The sequence below is a fragment of the Choristoneura fumiferana genome, chromosome 2 (genome assembly GCF_025370935.1).
Source record: "Choristoneura fumiferana chromosome 2, NRCan_CFum_1, whole genome shotgun sequence".
Taxonomy (NCBI): Eukaryota; Metazoa; Arthropoda; class Insecta; order Lepidoptera; family Tortricidae; genus Choristoneura; species Choristoneura fumiferana.
Window position 1 is genome coordinate 9,092,741 of NC_133473.1, and position 18,545 is coordinate 9,111,285.

Consider the following 18,545-nt stretch of genomic DNA (forward strand, 5'->3'; position numbering starts at 1 on the left):
ATTGTGAAGCTCTGCGGCGATCAAGGCCTGTCTGAGACCAGCCAGTGGACGCGCGAGCTGCAACGAGCGCAGGCCAGAGTCAAGCAAAACGAGCGAGGTTTATTTATTTACTTTTTTATTATGAGGCATCTGGTGCGAAGTGATCACCATCGCCCAAGAGTACCTACCTACTAACAACTCATGGAGAGTCATTGGTCATTGAGGTACCGTTATGAGAAGTAAAACGCTAGAAAACTTACACAATAAATTGACATACTGATGTTCTAATAGGAACTAAAATTTGAATCACATCATTTTGAAAATTGAAACATTTGAATAAAAAACACAACAGATTTTATATTTAACTGATTTATAGGTCTGCTACAAAATAACGAGTTGCTTTCGATGTTGAATTGACAAGGTATAGTCTACCAAGAAATTGGTTGCCACCCTAAGGTTAGCGCTTAAAACGTCAAAACCTATTTCAATAACAATCAGCCATATTGTTTTATTTTCTGATGTAGAAGCTGTCATTAACATAAAGCATTTTCTTGGTCTGTCGACCAGGCCCCGCAAAAAATGAATGATGGAAAATAAGAATAAGGTAGTAATATAAGAAGGAAAGTATTTCGGACAATCGAGATGCGTATACAGGGTACTAGGTCATTGGTGGATAATCCGTGAACTTCAAATAGAAGGCACTTAGGACGTTCTAAAAAACTGAATTTAAGATTGGTAAAAGTGTGGCCGTCCCACTGCAGGGCGCCGGCCTCTTCTAAGAAAGAGAGGGCTTGGACCGTAGTTCCCACGCGGGCCAGGGGCGTATTTGCCCTAAACCCACGGGGACCATGGTCCGAGGCGGCGGGCTGCGAGGGGCGACGAAAACACCTATTACTTACAGGTTTTTTTCTATTAAATACTTTATCGCCACTTAATGGGGCGGCAAAGTTAACCGGTCCTCCAGGGTGACAAATCTTTGAATATGGCTCTACGCGAGCCCATTGCGGATTCAATTGATGTAACTTTACCAACATCATTGAATTTCTTTGCTGATGTGTGCAGATTTCCTCAAGATATATTCCGTCACTGTAAACCTCGTTGTAAATTTCAATTGTAGGTACATAATTAGACGACTTCAAACTCAAGGCATATAGTAAACAAATGTAATTGCAGCCTCCGTGCCCTCCGCTGGCAGCGGATCGTCCGGCACGAGCCAGTCTCCTATAGATCAACTACGAGGTAAGGAATAAAAATTAAGAATTCAACCACAAAAAACCTTAGGTTTATTTAAGCAGTCAATTAATTATAAGTTTGAATACCGGATAGCCCAGTGGTGAGTGAACCTGACTACGAAGCTTGAGGTCCTGGGTTCGATCCCCGGTCGGGGCAGATTTCTATGAAAAATACGAATGTTTGTTCTCGAGTGTTGGGCATTTATTAAGTATATATTTAAGTATGTATCTATCTATGGCTTTTTTTTCTATTCTAATCCGTTTCGTTACCTATAAAACGGTATGTGCCTAAGCCTACGTACGTCGGTGAGTACTTATAGGTATTACCATTACAATATGCAACAATTACTCCATATGCAATTTCCTCTGCTCGATGCATATTAAAATGAATTTGCGTCACTAAAGATAAACGAACGACGGCTATTTACTGTAGCTGGTTTGAATGCGTGAAATGTATTAAAAACATGTAAAATATGAATTTGTACAACGTTAAGCAAGTCATCTGAGTACATGTTGACGCATTATTTGTTCATAAAGGGGCCTGACTTTGTTTATAAAGGTGGGGCACTCTTATTATTGTTTTTCTTTTATTTGTGATATAATCAACGTGATGTTATTAATCATATTTTAATATTATCAGAATCAGCAAGATAACCGTAGCTGAATCACGCTAGGGACTCATCGGTTCGTTGTTAATTCGTTGGCATTGGCAGATGGAATTTTCCAGACAAAATAAAAACAAATTTAAGGATGGATTTTGGTGCTATTTTTTATTTCAGTTCAATAACAATAGAGCTTCACTTGAAGGTTTATTGTTAAAAAAAAGTTCCATAGATACCTACTTGTGGTTGCGGTAGTTATTCGCGGAAAAACTTTATTTCGCGTGAAAATCATAGTTAATCGGTTAGGGCATGAGGCGATAGGCTTAGCTGCATGGCTTTCTTCAGCATAGGTCTATAAACGGTTCCACGTCCAGGGCCCAATTGCATAATAAAGTACAAGCAAATAGTACTAGTGAATTTCCATATAAAAATCGCTAATACTAATTACTTGTACTTTGTTATGCAGTTGGGCCCAGCTCGTACGTTTTCATTTCATCTAAGTATGTGCAAACCAATTGCTCTATCAGTTTTCAAATTTTCAAAACTAAGCCAAAGACTTTAATATGTTGCTATGGACTTCCAAATATCTGATTTCAACAGCACTTTAATTTTTATTATCAAAACATCTAAATCCGGTCGGTAACCTGCGGCCCGCAACTATAAAAAAATATATTTTACAATTGTAATTTTTTTTTAATATAAGTATTTTTACTAATAATATAATAAAGTGGTTAACTTCTTATATTTGTGAGTTTGTATGTATGTGTGACCCGATTCAAAATCAAACTTTCACTAATAGAAAGCTATGCTACTACAGATTAATATAGGCTACCTACTTTTTTCCCGGGAACGTGCAAAATTACCACTGAACGCAGCAGCACGCTAGCTTTAACTGAAGAAATAAGTAATTCCTTTTATAATCCTATAATTACTTCGACTTTCTCTAGTCTAAAACAATAAATGTCTATGTGATGCCATTATGAAAATCACCAGAAAGGTAGTGATTAATCTGCTATTACCAAGATGTAAAAAATAACCAGGTCTATTGTGTTTCGCCAATCCATCAGTCGTTCCCTCATGACCGAGGATCGTGGTCATCAACGGGCGGTCTACATTTGGATAGGATTATTTATTGGGTTTCGCCAATAAGCGGCCCAAAGGTTGCCGACACCTGATTAATAGATCCGTAAGCTTATCTAATTCGCCGGCAGGGGGCGGCCGGGCGGACAGCGCGGGCGCGCCGGCCACGCCGCGCCCGCCTCGCGCGCGGGCGACGCGCGGCGCAGCGCCCTCTCGCGGGGGCACACGTGAGTACACTGCGTTTGATATTTGGATAAGGTTAGGTACTAATATTATAAATGCGAAAGTTTGTGAGTATGTGTGTGTGTGAGTGCGCGCGCGCGCGCGTGTGTGTTTGTGTGTGTGTGTTTGTTACTCCTTCACGCTAAAACGGCTGGACGGATTTGTATTAAATTAGGTGTGTATATATCTGGATGTCTGAATGTCTGGAATAACATAGGCTACTTTTATCCCGATATTCCCACAAGATAGGGATAAAATCTTGAAACATCAACCACTGGTTTAGTCATGAAATTTTGTACAGTTGTTTAAGTACAATGTGAATACCCCTGCAACACCACTGGACAACCAATCTTAATTTGATTGCTTAATAGCGACATATCTTGTCTGGGTGAGCGGTTAGTTCAGAAGGAGTGTTGATGTTTCTCGATGAGGGCTAAAAACTTAGATGTCGATAGTGTCGCTTGCTTAAGTGAGTAAGAAAAAAAGCAGGCTGAAATGTGTGGTCCATGGGAGAAATTTGTGTCTAAACTCCTTTCCAGTGGTAGTGTAGAGGTATGGCACGCAGCACGGAATGCTAAGGACCTGGGTTTGATTCCTAGCGCTGGTCTCTTTTTCTGGGTTTTTTTCGGTGTATCCATGTTTCAGTTTGTATTTTCGTTGTATTTCACGGGATGACCGTAAAAGTAATAAATTTTGAGTTGAAATAAAAAATACAATAATACGCCTAAAACCAATCTTAAAAACGGAACCCTTATAGTTTCGCCACGTCTGTCTGTCTGTCTGTCCGTCCGCGGCTTGGCTCCGAGACTATCAATGCTAGAAAACTGTAATTATGCACGGGTATATGTAGCAACTAGGCAGACAAAATGATAGGAAAAAAATTGAAAAATTTTTTTTGTAGGGTACCTCCCATAGAGGGGTGATTTTATTTTCTCGGCTAATCTTATAGTGTAAGGTACCGTTGGATATGCCTTTTAAAATCATAGGGAGGTTGCCGAAACGATTTTTCGATTCAGTGATCTGTTTGCAAAATATTCATCCTCTAAAATCTACAGTTGGGTGGAAAAATTTGAAAAAATTCAGGATGCTCGTATATAAAATGTATAAGGAAAACCATAACGGCTAAGATTGCTTTAGAATTATTAGTAGTTTAAGAGTAAATAGCAGCCTAAGGTATAAAATATACCTAGGTACCTAAACTTGGAAGATTCCTTACACAATACGAAATCCTTAGAAAAAATTTAAACTTGATTTTTTCGTAATGGCTACTACGTAACCCTATCTTGGGCGTGTCCGACACGATTTCGGCCGGTTTTTGAATTAGTTACCTATTAAAAACCTACAGTAGAGGCAATAACTACAACGCGTAATTTGGCCATAGGTGGGCATGTTCACAACTATCCCTTTCTTTTTTTTTAAATTTTAGAAAATATATTATTTTTCATACTCAGAAACAAAAGCACAATCGATTCCGATGGATTAAACAAATGCCCCAATCAAAAATGACAGTTTTTTCCATACACGCGGTATGGGCGTCACAAAACTAAGTCATAAAATTTGTATGAAAAACTAAATACATTTTGAAAAAAAGGTACACTTGAAGGTAACCAATATAACTAACCGTGTGCAAGTGCGCACTAAGTTTGTGGGTGTGGTTATCTGATCTGAAACACGGCCGAATCAGCATTATGAAAACGAATTCGCCGTTACGATATCCAAACCTTGACGATTTTTAACGTTATCGCTATAAAGGTCACGTCTTAATGCGCCTATTTAATATTCATGTAAAGCGGTAAGACGCAATAGAACAATCGGGTTGCAGCGGATTTTGACGTCAGCTGCAACAATACCGTGTATGTGGATATGGGGGGCTAGTATGAAATCCGAAAATCGAAGTTAGTATCGTACCGTCCCTATCACCCTCGTATTAAATAATACAATACAATACACAAAGACTTTTTGTACAATAAAGAGTATAAACAAACAAACAAACAAACAAATAATATTAGCGTCAGCGGGACGGCAAGATACGAAGTTCAAATTTTGCATTTCGTATTGTAGTGCCTGTTGCGCATTTCACAGTGTGGCCGGCGCCGGCGCCGTGACGTCACGTGACCGTCTCGAGTAGTGAACTCGTTAATTAATAAAACATTTCACCTTCATGCATATACTTATGTCCCCGTACGCTAAATGCGCTAAATAGAACACCAATTGAATCGACAGCCGGATGCTTTTACGCTACAATGTAACCCGTGACCGGTGTGAATTGAACCTTAAAAACTGTAGGTACAACTGTCACTATTGAGTTAAAATGCCGAGAAAAACGTTTCTTGTGGAAGACGCGGGTCGCCTTTTTTATTATTATATTTATTCTAAAAACGGCCACACGCACACGCACTGTGTGAAAAATTCTAGTAGCTACTAATTTTTTACTGTCAAAATGTAGTCACGCCTTTGATACGCTTTGAATATTGAACAATATATGGAAACATTTCCTGACCACCATTAAAAAGTCCCGAAAAACATTTACAGTGGTGTTCATTCAAACGAACCCCTGCTGAAAATATTAAAACAAACGCAACTCTTTCACATTCACACATTTAATAATTACTTACTAAAATTTCAGTATCAACTTTACTGTGAAATTTTTGTTTACAGGTATTCAGGAGATTCTATACCCCAAGAAATGCAGTCACTGAGCCGAAACGTACACCGTTCTGAAGCTAAGAAGAAAAACATTGAGCAATTCGATGATGACTTGCCTCTCCCACCAGAATAGCTGTTTTAAGACAGACGTTAATATTGTATTGCGTGTGTTACCACCTTTACTAATCAGTACATTTTTCACTTTATCGTTGCTTTGTTTTCTTTGCAAAGCGGAAGTTAATCACATCAATGCTCATCAAGGCTCATCATGATTTGCATTCGTGACCAATGTAGTTATCTCTATGCATAAGGCTGCGGCTCCACTGAGGCGGAGACGAGCAGAGCGGAGCTCGGAGAGACGTGTAGGGATCGACCAATCATATTAGTTGAATCCACATCTCGTCTCCGCCTCATTATCATCAGACGTGCAGAGATTGATCGATCCCTACACGTCTCCTCTCCACTCCGCTCGTCTTCGCCTCAGCGGAGCCGCAGCCTCAATGATTACAAATTTTATATACTTATTTGGCAGGTAACAAATATTTAAAAAGGGTTGTAAATCATACAAAAATATTATTCGTAAAACGTATATATTATAAATATTTAACAACTCATACAGATTCTCATGTAGTAGACTAGAAAGTGGCCGTATATCGTCTTTTAGTAAAACAAACCCTACCGGTTTACCGGCCGCGGTGCTAACCACAGTCATTCAATTATCTACTCGTCAATTTCTTGTAAGTATACAATATACGAGCAAATCCTGAAACCAAACTGCAGGTGCCCCATCATCAGTTGCACCAATTTTCTTTTACTATGCTATAAATTCATTCATCTTTGCATTTCAAATACAAATTGTTTCGAAATAGAAAGTAGGTGCACCAGCACCAGCGCGTTGTATGCGCTCAGGCTGCATGAGAATATCGGTGAATCATATTAAATAGTAGGAATAACTTATTTTTTTCTAACGTTCATACTGAACACTGGCGTAAAGCAAAAACCACCCAAGTCGTTTAGAAATTCGGGTCGTATAGAGATTGCAAAAACAAAATGTTTTCAATGTCCTAAATCTAGTAGTACGTATGGTATTATATCACTACAGAGACATCCTGGATCATTGTTATAACAACGCTAATATCATAACTATGTCACTAACTATATTTCCTAAACTAAACGCAAAACTCGCGGGAATATAAATACTTTCATGACAGTTTACAAATAAACAGGCCATAGCTCGCTGCAAAGTTCATGAACTTTTCACTGTTCGTCTTTCACTTATCCTACGTATTAAATATAAGTGTTCAGTGCTTGCGCACACACAATGTTTTTTCACTTCACTATATTGCTGGGAAATCGATACCCTATCTCGGGATCTCGAATCACTAATTGATAGTAAACGGTCACGCTTTTCTCCATACTATCAATGCTATACAAAGTGTTGCTTAGCTACTGCTAAAAGTCAGTCCATTCGGAACACAGAAACAGTGTCACGTAATATATTAGAAAATAACAGAGAGCCAAAAAGCCTCGAAAAGCATGACACATTCACTAAACCTGCCGTAATCAAAAATAACACGCACTGCCCTCAACAACTTGAGATATTTCACCCAGTGCTACAGTCACAATTTTGCAGGCATTGAAACGCAAAGACTTCCTTCCTTGGGCCTCATCAGGCAGCAATTGCGTAAATGGGTTTACTTCGTTCCTTACTGACGTGTCTTCGAAACATCACTAACGAACTAATTTACGGCAGCATTTCCATTTTGGAATCCAACGCTCTGTATAGCGAGTGAGTTGTAGGCAGTATCCAGCGAGTCGGTGTTCACTATGAGATGACGACGGTGAAGGGGTGCTCTATGTGTCCATACTGGATAGCCAACAGCGTGTCCTTGATCCGCTGGAACACGGGCTGCGACTGCTGCATGGTGGGGATGTTGATATTGTTCTCGAGGAAGCCGATTCGGCTGATCGGGCTGATCACTGCTGCTGTGCCCGCGCCGAACATCTCCAGCAACTGTAAACAAACATTCCTGGGTAACAATTTTGTATTTGAATCCTACGTCTAGAGTCGTGTCTAATGAAAGCTGAACCCAGCTATTATTTGAGTGGCAACATTATTCAAATGTCATGGGCAATCAGACCAAAGAGTATAAGAAAACAGACATTGAGCTTGGGCTATTATCTATTCTGTGACTTGTTGAGTTTAGTACCTACGCGTGTCAACATAGTTTTTTTTTTAATTTACTGCTGAAACATGGGCGAAACAATCAAAAGTGGTGTGCCACAGATTATTTTAACCATGATAAGCAAATTCAAACGAAAACAAGCAGAGAGGGAAGCCTTGTTCAAATAGAAATGAGAGTTTAGATGCGGTGACCGAATTTGTAGGTTAGTAGGCATAGCAAAATATTTTGATACTAATATCCCTTTCAGAACTGGTCAATACCGGTCAATACAATTGTAGTTCCTAAGATTCACTTTTTCTTTTAAAAAATTGTTTTAAACATTTTCATATTCAACATATCGTTGTCATGTGATAGACAGAGAAGCATAAAGTAGGCACGATTCTTATGCCTAATCGTCACTATTGTACGGCTGAGAAGCTTCTGTACTTGTACTATTACTTATTCTATGGTGGTACCGGTGATACCATCTGCAATTTTTTTGAATTTGCCGCGATTTTGCAGGTTCAGCTTTCATTAGCCAGACTCTATCTAAGGCTGTTTTTCCACCAGAGATGAGCGAAAATGTGTTGCCAGGAATGTGTTTTTCATGAACCAATAGAAACACTTCATTTACTCTCGCTAGGTAGGTATATATCAATTGTTTCTATTGCTTTATGAAAAACATATTCCTGGCAACACATCCTCGCACATCTCTGGTTTAAAGCCTAAACGGGAATTAGAGTTATTAGAGTTTGATCCTACAAACCCAGGTCAAAAGTGCTCGTCAGAAACTTATACCAGCCATTCTCAAACCCCGGGGCTCCACGAAGCTTCTGCAGGATTTTTGCAAATTGACTTGACCATAATTAAAACAAATATACTTTAGACGTGCTATAAAGTTTCAGAGCAAAACTTCGCATTCAACTTGCTGTTTTTCACTCTGCATATTTAGTTTTCCAATAGAGTTCCATCGTCAAAGTTTGAGAACCGCTGCCATGCAAACACACAAATACAAATGTGTTGAAGCGATTTGCCTGTTTTTCTGTGTATGAGTACTTTTGTACAGTCTTTTGTAAGTCACCAATACGTATACACAACAGAGTATCAAAATTTGTGCGAATATTTCTTTCTGACCTTGGCTGTCAGATCAGTGCTCTTTGATTGGTCTCGAAAACATAGAAATATAACGAAGCGTGAGCACAGCGTCTCCGTTTCAGTTTGGACAAAAATGACTTCGTATGTGTCTGGATTTTCGTGAATTTTCGTGAGCAGGTTCGATATTTTTTTTTGTTAATGATTTTTTTCGAAATTTTGCATAATGGCGCAGCCATGAAATGAAATGAAATTGATTTGCTTGTTGTGGAGTCTTGTGGAGTATCAAATGTAAAAAAAACACTTTTCAGCCATTTTGCGAGCCAGCGGCCACTACTTTTCGATTGTTCGTATCATCAGATATTATTCTTTGAGATAATAATCTTAGATAACATTGTCATTAACTGTTTGATCACCCCCGACGCTTATAAATTTTGTCGACTACGGCTCACACCGCGTTACGTCATCATAACGACAAACATTGCTCTTGATATCTTCGGGCGCCCTTGGCATCAAAAATTCAGTAGTTAAGTAGATTGTTTTTAATCCCTGACACAAAAAGAGGGGTGTTAGGAATTTGATCCCAAGTTTGTCTGTCTGTGGCATCGTAGCTGTTAAACAAATAGAACGACTTGGTTGCGGTCTTTATATAAACGAGAGCTTCCTTGCGGTGGTTTTTAGCTAAGTGTTATTAAAATTGATTCAGCCGTTTTTGAGATATTGAACTTTTAAGTTGATAAGGTTATATCATCGCCGACTTAATCATAAGATGTATGGCTTATAAAATAAATGAGATTTAAAAAAAAAGGTTATATCATAACTGCTAAAGCAGTTTTTAGATCAGTTCTGAAATTTGCTTTGTTACTTACTCGTCCTTGTTTGTTGAGGGTGATGACTTGGTCCATGGTGATGATTTCCTCCTTAACCGTGAACTCCTCCCATTGGCTGGCGAGCTCTAGGATAGATCGCCTCGTCACTCCGGGCAGGATTAAACCGTTCAACGGCGGCGTGCACAGCTGTTTATCTGAAATTAATAACAATGTGATAATCTAGATGCCGTGTTTACTTTCCTTCACGGCTCACTTGGTACGTCTCGGGATAATGTCATCTATCCACGACACGCAAACTTTTCGCATATAAAATCAACGCGTTAAGTAGGCAATGCGCGTATGCGCGTTTCCTTTTACCAAATAGGTACCTTATATGTGCGAGATCAATCATGTGCTAATTTCGACGAGTGCGTCCGAAAGTATTTTGTTATAATTTTCATCTAGCTCGCTCCAACGAACGAAAATTACCTACTTTCTTTTCGATGGAAATAAATCCTGGCGGCGATTGTAGCACAATGTAGATCATAGAACATGATAATTAAATAAATAAATAAAACCGCTCAACCCTGTACGAGGAGATTCGTGCTCAGACGTCCGAATAACTTTGTTTTTTTTTATCTTAATGTGACTTGATCTGAGGTTACACAAGGTGCTGTGCTTGGGAGGCGTCTTATCTGTAATTAGCAGAATTAAAACTGAGACATAAGGCCTCCTCTGTCCCGTGTAAGACTGATGAAATTAATTCATTTTTACATCAGTATCGATATCGAATGGTCACGTCTGCCTTATCGTTGAGGTACTGACCCCTAAACGCCCGTTTACATTACGCGTGCATGTAAATAAAATGTATTGACAACAAATCACGTAAAAATGCACTCTCATAAAGTTCATCGTCACGGATTACTAATGGACGGGCAAAAAACTTTTCGCAAAGTATCACATCCCAAAATATTTGACTCAAATTATCATTTGGCAAAAAATCATTTGCTAAAAGAACTTATCGTAATTTTACAGTTGTTTAGCAAATTGTTGTTTCATAAATAATTACTTAGTCATATTTCATATTACCAAGTATTATTTAGTCAAATGTATCGTTTGGCATAACGTACTCTTGCCAAAATATTTATTGCATGGGTTAATAACCTACTCTTCTGGTAGCAGTTAGTTTCTGTGGGGGACGCAGTTCTTAGCTAACCTAACCTACTTTTCTGATAGCAGTTCGTTTCTGTGGGGGAAGCAGTTCTAACCTAACCTACTTTTCTGGTAGCAGTTGGTTTCCGAGGATGGTTCGTGTGCGAAGTGTCATTTTGAACAAACATTTTTTTTGGAATATAATATTAGCCAAAAGAAAACGTTTGCTTAATAAACGTTTGACATAATAAAACTTGACAAAAGCCAAATGATAATTTGACCAAATGAATAAAATGCGAAACGTAAATATGCTACAGATTCGTTTGAGAAATGAAACTACTGCGATAAGTTTTTTGGGAAGTGAAATTTAACGAAAAATATTTTGCCGAAACGGCAGTACACCCACCGTCACCTTGTTTATCTATTTGCGTCATGTGTGCTCTGAAAGTCCCGATTGACCCTAAACTGGGTTTGAGATATACATAAATAAGAGGTAACTTAGACGACACTTTGTTAGATAGATCCAAAGAAGGATGGCCTATTATTTTTTGTATATTTAAAAGAGCAGCGTTTAGTCTCAAAAACAATTTCGTCTTAAAGTACAAGAACCGGCAAAAAAGCAATATTGTAGGGCGTATTTTTTTTATAAAATCTGTCTTAGATTTTCAGTCAGGGCTTTTCTTCTGACGTTGCGTATTTGATTGATATCGGTGGCTTACAACGTTCGTTTAAGAATGTACTAAAGCGTACCATGTTTGTTCAATTGACAACGCTGGAAAATATTATTAGACAGGCTTCAATTTCTCATTGCCGATAAGAAACAAGTATATACTGGTCAGAGGTCCAGAGAGTCAACATCGCACGAGATAACAAATGACAATATCGGTCACGCATTAAAGTGGTGGATATTTGCTGTAAATCCCGCTTCGTTAATATTCATAGATAAGATATAGTTAAAAGCGTATCATCATTACCGAATGATTATTAGTAATAAAATTATAGCGGCGGAAAAAATGGGGCATTCAAATACCGCTCTAATGTTCGAAATATTGTTCGATTGATTGAACACTTTAAAAAAATCTTGTATTTATAAATTTACCTCCGTGTTCGTTGATGTACACCATGAATATGTTCATAGCGCCGACCTCCGTGAGTTGATGGTCGGGCCCGAACAACCACAGCACTTGATGGTGGCCCAGCTGCGCCGCGCGGGTAGTCGCCTCTGGAAATACAACACACACGCTAATACCAAATACGTATACACCCCTTAATAGTTACCAGCTGAAATGCTAAACACAATACAAAATTAATGTTTCTAGGTCAAATAATGCTGAACAATATATAGGCTACTAAGTATTAGGAATTTCCAAGGATTTCCAAAGCAGCGAGTAGAAGCTATTTATATCAGACTCGATTAAGATTTTGAGTATTACTCAATTTACAATTAAGGCACAACATCCGAATGCTCGACACGCTAACGCCCAAAAGACGACACCCTGCTGTTGTCTCTATTGGTTATGACAAGATTAAAGATACCCACTATTGGAACAGTGACAAGCACTCGTACGCTTACCTTATGTTAAGTTAATGAGCTCCTAACCTCTTTCATAACTCCAGTAAGTTAAATGCCCGCAACCAGTCACAACTGGTTATTGGACACGATAATAAACATTCTGCTATATCATAGTAAATAACAATATTGATATAGTTACAAAATTAGCCATGTCGTCATGCCTAACGGGCTGTACCCTTATACTTAACTCATTGAAAACAAAGTCTACGTCACGATCATAAACAGTTTGTAACGATAGTAATAATATTTTGATGTGTCAGTTGCAGGCAGTACCTATCAACAACAAACTCCTTTTGAACCAGAAGCATATGATATTTGACAATTCCCGAATTAGCCATATCCTATATATTATTATGAAAATAAAAATAATCCGGTTAGAAATTGATCTTTCGTGATTTTATTAAAATTCTATATTCCTGTATCTTTTAAAAACGCTTTTTTACTATTCAGTAAGTATAGCGCTACTTGCGTGTTACGTCACATGCAAGTATGTCTTCCTCTGTCTAATCTTGAATTTCAAACCTTTAACTCTAATTAAAGTAAAGCTAGCTTAAAAATCGTTTTTTTTAGCATTGACAAGGTTTGATTTATAAAATTAATTAAATACATGTATTACGTAAGGGGGGAGGTCTATGTCCAGCAGTGGACGTCTTTCGGCTGACATGGTGATTACGTAATATGGCATGAAAATGAAGAGGGCTTTACCCAGCAGTGGGTGGATGTGGGCTGATTTGATTGATTGATTGACGTAATATTATATCGTATTACGCATTTAAAAACAAAGTGATAGGTAATTAATTTTCATAGAAAGTTGTTTGCGGGCATAGCATTGTAAATGTGTCTTTCACGTCAACGGCTCTCTCAATACGTTAATAATAAAACTTGATATTTAAGCAATAAAAGGCACTGGTGATAAAAAAATATTGGATTAGGAAAAAATGTTGGAAAAAGGTTCCACAGCGAGACTAGGCTAAACTTCTTCAGGTATATCTACTCTAGCAGGAATAGGGCATATTAGGCAAAGCTTTGCGGAGGGGGCGACATTAGCATAAACTTCCATGACAACGTCAGTTCTCTTTATATTTTGTTGCCATTATAGAAATCATGAAATATTTATTAGTAACAAAATAACATGATATTTACATCGATAGTAGCGATAGAGCTATATTTCCAATATTTTAATTGCAATAATATGATATTATGGCATTACAGATACTAAAAAAACTGTTTACGGTTTTGTGCTAGTGTTGCACTCTGACGACAGAAAATTTCAGTAATATTCCCTATTACTTAGTTGTAATTCCTTTCTTTTAATTCAGTTATTTCGATGCGTAAGTAAATTGTCCTAATTGCTTGACCAATGCTTACCTATCGTAGGGCCATAGTTTGAGCCGACTTTCCTGTTGCCGACTCCTCCAGGGAAAGCGCGCACCACTTTAGGATCCGCAAATATCGAGACCGCGCCGTCGCTGCTCGTTTTGAAGTAGGCACTGACGGGACTCATCACCACGAACAGAAGCGCCGATTCTGGGGCCATCACTCCGAATGTCGCCTGATAACAAAATTTACTTTATTAGGTGTAAGACCACATTTTTCTTTAAACTTACGAGTATCTGCGAGTCCGCTGTACAGATGTGTCATTAATATCTGTGCACTTTAGTATCTTGTCGCTTTAACTCCTGAAGAAAATTACTAAAGTGTGCAGTGTTCGGACTGTACTTTATAAGTGAAATATCAACGGTGGATTCAAGGAGTTCAGACTAAATTAAAAACAAAGATAATGTCATGAATTCGCAAGACATGAAAGTATAATAGCACACTTGTGTTTACGAATTCGAGACAGTAGGTATGTATTGCTCATTTTCAATGTAGATAGGTACCTATTTTGTACAGAATAATAACAAAATATTTTTAACAATTGCTATCGTTAAGAGCATACGAGTATAATGGCTAGAGCGCACGCCAGTTGAACAATCAAAAAAAAATATTTTCAAACCTTGAAAAAAAAATGCCATTTTATATTCAACAAATACGTCATTTCGATATTGATACAAATGTAAAACTTTGCAAATACGATGTTTGTCGTCGCTACCGATTGTTTTAACACCAACGGTCGCACCCATTTAAATAATGAAATTAAAAAGAATTGTAACTCATGAATCCTTACGTTAATTTAATGGTGTTTGTATTCAAATATAATGCAATGGACTTCCCAATGCCCTCCACCTCTATATTAACTGTCTAACACTATTAGTAGGTACCCAATTTGCACGGAAGGAGACTCCTTCCGTGTTATTTTAAATTATTATTTTTCATCTTAATTTTACAATTTATAATCAATATTTTGTTACGCTAATAATTTCTGGGCTAACTATACAAATATCGCATTATGTTTTGCTTAGTTATACTACATTGTGTCCCTTTAGTGAGGTTAGAATTGGTTTTTAACAACCTCATAATGCCTTCATTTCTTACAGATCTTACAATCTTACAAGTCGATTTCTACCCACTTTCAAAAATCCAATATAGAAATACGAGTAAGGTGCTGCTAGCAAAAAAGCGTGTTTTAAAACTGAAAATTACTTTTGATTTCAAAACAAATAAAGTTCCTATATTAGTTTTCAAATTTTAAAAAATCTGTATTAAGTTACATTATTTATTAGTACCTCAACACATACGTTTTCAAACATGATGCTTGCACCAAGTATTCTCCTAGAATGTTTCACTTAACTGAACACGAGGAAAGTAAACAACTTTATAACGTGCGCTCATGACATGCCTCCTCGCCTGATAAGGAAAGGCTCGATTAAGCAGGTAGTTGCGTAGTTGCCTATTAACTTTTTTAGCGCCCTGCGTTACGTTATCTGACGATTTAACGATAATTATTTGCACTTTTTATTAGTTACTGATAAGATAAGCTTTGCTTAGAATGTGGCATGTTGTAAATACGAGAAACGGTAAATAGTGAGCATCGTTTTTGCTGGATGATTCAATAACAGTAAACGGTCCTTCAGAATTTTTGTAACCGAACTTACCTCTGTTCCGATAAGCGTTGGTCGGATGTAGAGCGTTGAGGCTTCGGAGTGCGGGACCCACTCTTGGTCAATTTGAATTAGTCTTTTCATGCAGTTTATGAGCTCTTCGCCATCAAAGATCGGCAGGCCGGAGCGGTGCGCCGCGAGATTCATTCTCTTCATATTTAAATCGGGACGGAACAACCGAATTTTGTCATCCACGCCCCTGTACGCTTTCATGCCTTCGAACAACTGCAAAAACAAATCCTATGTTTGAATACACCTCACATTTCTCCTATTAAAGATTATTTATACTGATAAGCCTGTTTGTTTGTATTTTTGCGTAGTGATATGCGTAAACGAGCTGTTATTCTAGAATGCCGATGAAGTAAATATGTGAACGTACTTGTATCGCGTAGTGCAAGGCTTTGGCCGCTGGGTGGATGCTCAAGTTCTCGAAAGGCGTGATCTCTGGTTTCTGCCAGCCGCCGAGCGGCGCGTGGTAGTTGACTTTGAGCATGTGGTCGGTGAAGTATTTACCAAAGCCGAGGTCTCGCGCGTCCGGTTTCGGCTGTAGTTGGTAGGGTGCTGCCAGTTTTACTTGTAAATCTTCATACTGTAACAACAAAGGTAATTCATTTCATTTGACACATTAAAAGTGATGTTTATTCTAAAATTGATTGTTGTTTCGTATGGACTGTTTTAATTGATGCACCACGTACAGAGGGGAATTGCAAACCTCATTCTGAAATACTACAAAATATTTAGGTAGGTAAATCGAACGGAGACTTCCAACAAGTGTCGCTATTTGTTCTTAAGACTGGATGTTCATAAACGACTTTTATATCATTATCCACTAACTGAACACGTCAATTAAAACCTGCTGTAGCGGTACCCATTGTGGTCCAGGGATGACGCAAGTCACATGTTTTGTGGCATGTTCGACTCGGAAATTAATCAACTTCTAACTGATACGCACGAGCATCACTTAGAAGTAAATAAGCAGTTTCCAGACGCAAACATGATAAAGGTTCAAGAAGCTACGTAATAACGAGGTTATTCTGTAATCTACATTCACCAAGTGAATTTGGTACCTACTTTTTTTCCAGCATCTGCGGCACAATGCCGCAGGGGCCTTTTCAGGGGTATTATTTCTGCGTTTTGATTTATTATCTTAATAAACTTATTTCCTTTTTAAGTGGCTTACGACCTATTAATCGATAGTTGCGTGATAAGATGATAAAGTTGTCGAATTGATTAGGTTGTGTTGTGGCCTATCTTCTTTAGGTACCAATTAAAACTTTTTAGCTAAGCCCCATCTAAAAAACTCCGCCCTGTTGAGATGATTGATTACAATCAAATCAATTAAATGCACTCTGTAACAGGTATTGTCGCAGCAGTGCTGTTTACTAAAGTATGAACTATATTGGCACTCAGAAATTTATTCGCTTGTCATGATGAACAGCGAAGTGTTACCAATGCGTAGATAAATGAGTAAGTAAATAAAGATACATAGTTGAGATGAAAAGATAACACATGGTCCTTTTAAAACTTTCCTTGAGTCGAATGTGTACGTGTGTATTAAGTTAGTTACCTTGAAACTGTTTTCTGGCTCGCCGTGGGGGCACGGCTCGTCGAACTGTGTGGAAGGCGCGACGTCCTCGGCCTGAACAGCTGCCGAGTTTTCTTCTAATTCCTTGTAGCGTAACGAGGAGCTGCAGCGACGCACCGTCTGCAACTTGTGCTGGTTCTCGAAGATCCATTTCACCAACAACTGAAAACGCAGTTCGCATTTGAAAGTACTACTAGTTTTGTCGTCATAATACTGATTGTGTTTTCAAATTGATATGGTTGCACTTTGCTCAGTCAATCAATCAATCAATTCGAAACGAGATAAATGTCTGAAATAATGAGGAAAATATGTTCTGATTAATCACCTGTTACAGGCGAAGCGAAAAATATACATTATGAAAGATGTCTGGTTTCTTGGAACACGTTTCACTATTTTTAATAAGTAGGTATCAGAATTCACTATAACTACCATTCTCCTGGTACCTACCTAGAAAGTACTGATACCTACCGAAAAAAGTTCAATATATTTGTACACAAGGTGCCAAACTTAGCAAAGTTTACAAATCGATAAAAGATTTCATCGCCATGATAGTGCAAACTTAAAATTAACGACAATATTAAGTATATCAGTGTTATAAGAATATTCAATTTATTATTATCATAACCTGAAACACAGGAATTCATGTTCCTAGTTCAGGGTAATGTGTGTTATTTGTCTCTTATAATAAGTGTAGCCCATAAGTTTGTATTCATTGTATTTTTATTAAAGATGAATAAATATTAAAAAAAAAAAATCATTATTATTACTTATTATATCACATTAACTGATTCTTAAAACAAATAAACAACCGAATTGCTTATCTCATCCTTTTTTTTGAAGTCTCTTAAAAATATACGTATCAAAATAAATTTGTTCTTACCTGACTACGACGAATAGGCATTGTCAATATCCTTGTTATAACGTAGATAAAAAAAACACTATAAAACACAACAAACTCTTTAAAATTAAAATACTGTAATAAACTAATTTCGCTTTAATATCCGTAATAAATAATCAGACACTGCTCGATTTGTATGTCGATTCCCCGCTCCGAGTTAACTGACTTCACTGGACTTAAAGCACAAACATTTAAAGAGCAAATGATAAGATATGTGGGCTGACCTATGACGTATTCATAATCAACAGAAATTATAAAACATCACTTGATAACGCGACAAAGTTGATTAAAATATGATTACGCACTTGGTTAGTGGGAAAAATAAATCGTAGTTATTGCGAAAATGTATTATCAGGTGGGGCTGGTGAGGTCGCGGCGTGTGGCTGCCACAACAGCCGCTGTCTTCGCGCACCCAAATGAATATGGTAATGCCGCGACAAACGTATCAATGCTCATTTGAGCACATCGA

The 18,545-nt window shown here is 37.8% G+C and overlaps 1 protein-coding gene and 1 long non-coding RNA gene across 2 annotated transcripts; one reads left to right on the plus strand and one right to left on the minus strand.

Moving 5' to 3' along the window:
- Positions 1-3,062: 3,062 nt before the first annotated feature.
- On the plus strand, positions 3,063-5,967 carry LOC141442598 (uncharacterized). The gene is made up of 2 exons (XR_012452947.1): positions 3,063-3,120; positions 5,774-5,967. It is a non-coding gene; the product is annotated as an uncharacterized lncRNA (long non-coding RNA).
- Positions 5,968-6,334: 367 nt separating this feature from the next.
- Bcat (Branched chain amino acid transaminase) lies at positions 6,335-18,476 on the minus strand. Its single transcript, XM_074107599.1, has 8 exons — positions 18,059-18,476; positions 17,161-17,340; positions 15,973-16,182; positions 15,588-15,818; positions 13,921-14,104; positions 12,079-12,201; positions 9,888-10,042; positions 6,335-7,775 (listed from the first exon to the last, which is right to left on the minus strand). The coding sequence occupies exons 1-8, from the start codon at positions 18,077-18,079 to the stop codon at positions 7,587-7,589; spliced, it is 1,293 nt and encodes a 430-aa protein (XP_073963700.1). The 5' UTR covers positions 18,080-18,476; the 3' UTR covers positions 6,335-7,586.
- Positions 18,477-18,545: the final 69 nt, after the last annotated feature.

Coding starts and splice junctions, on each gene's coding strand:
- Bcat (XM_074107599.1), bottom strand. CDS start 18,079: ATGCCTATTCGTCGTAGTCAG. Junction 16,183..17,160: donor AGCCAGAAAACAGTTTCAAG/GTAACTAACTTA, acceptor TTGTTGTTACAG/TATGAAGATTTACAAGTAAA. Junction 10,043..12,078: donor GTACATCAACGAACACGGAG/GTAAATTTATAA, acceptor TATTAATTTCAG/ATAAACAGCTGTGCACGCCG.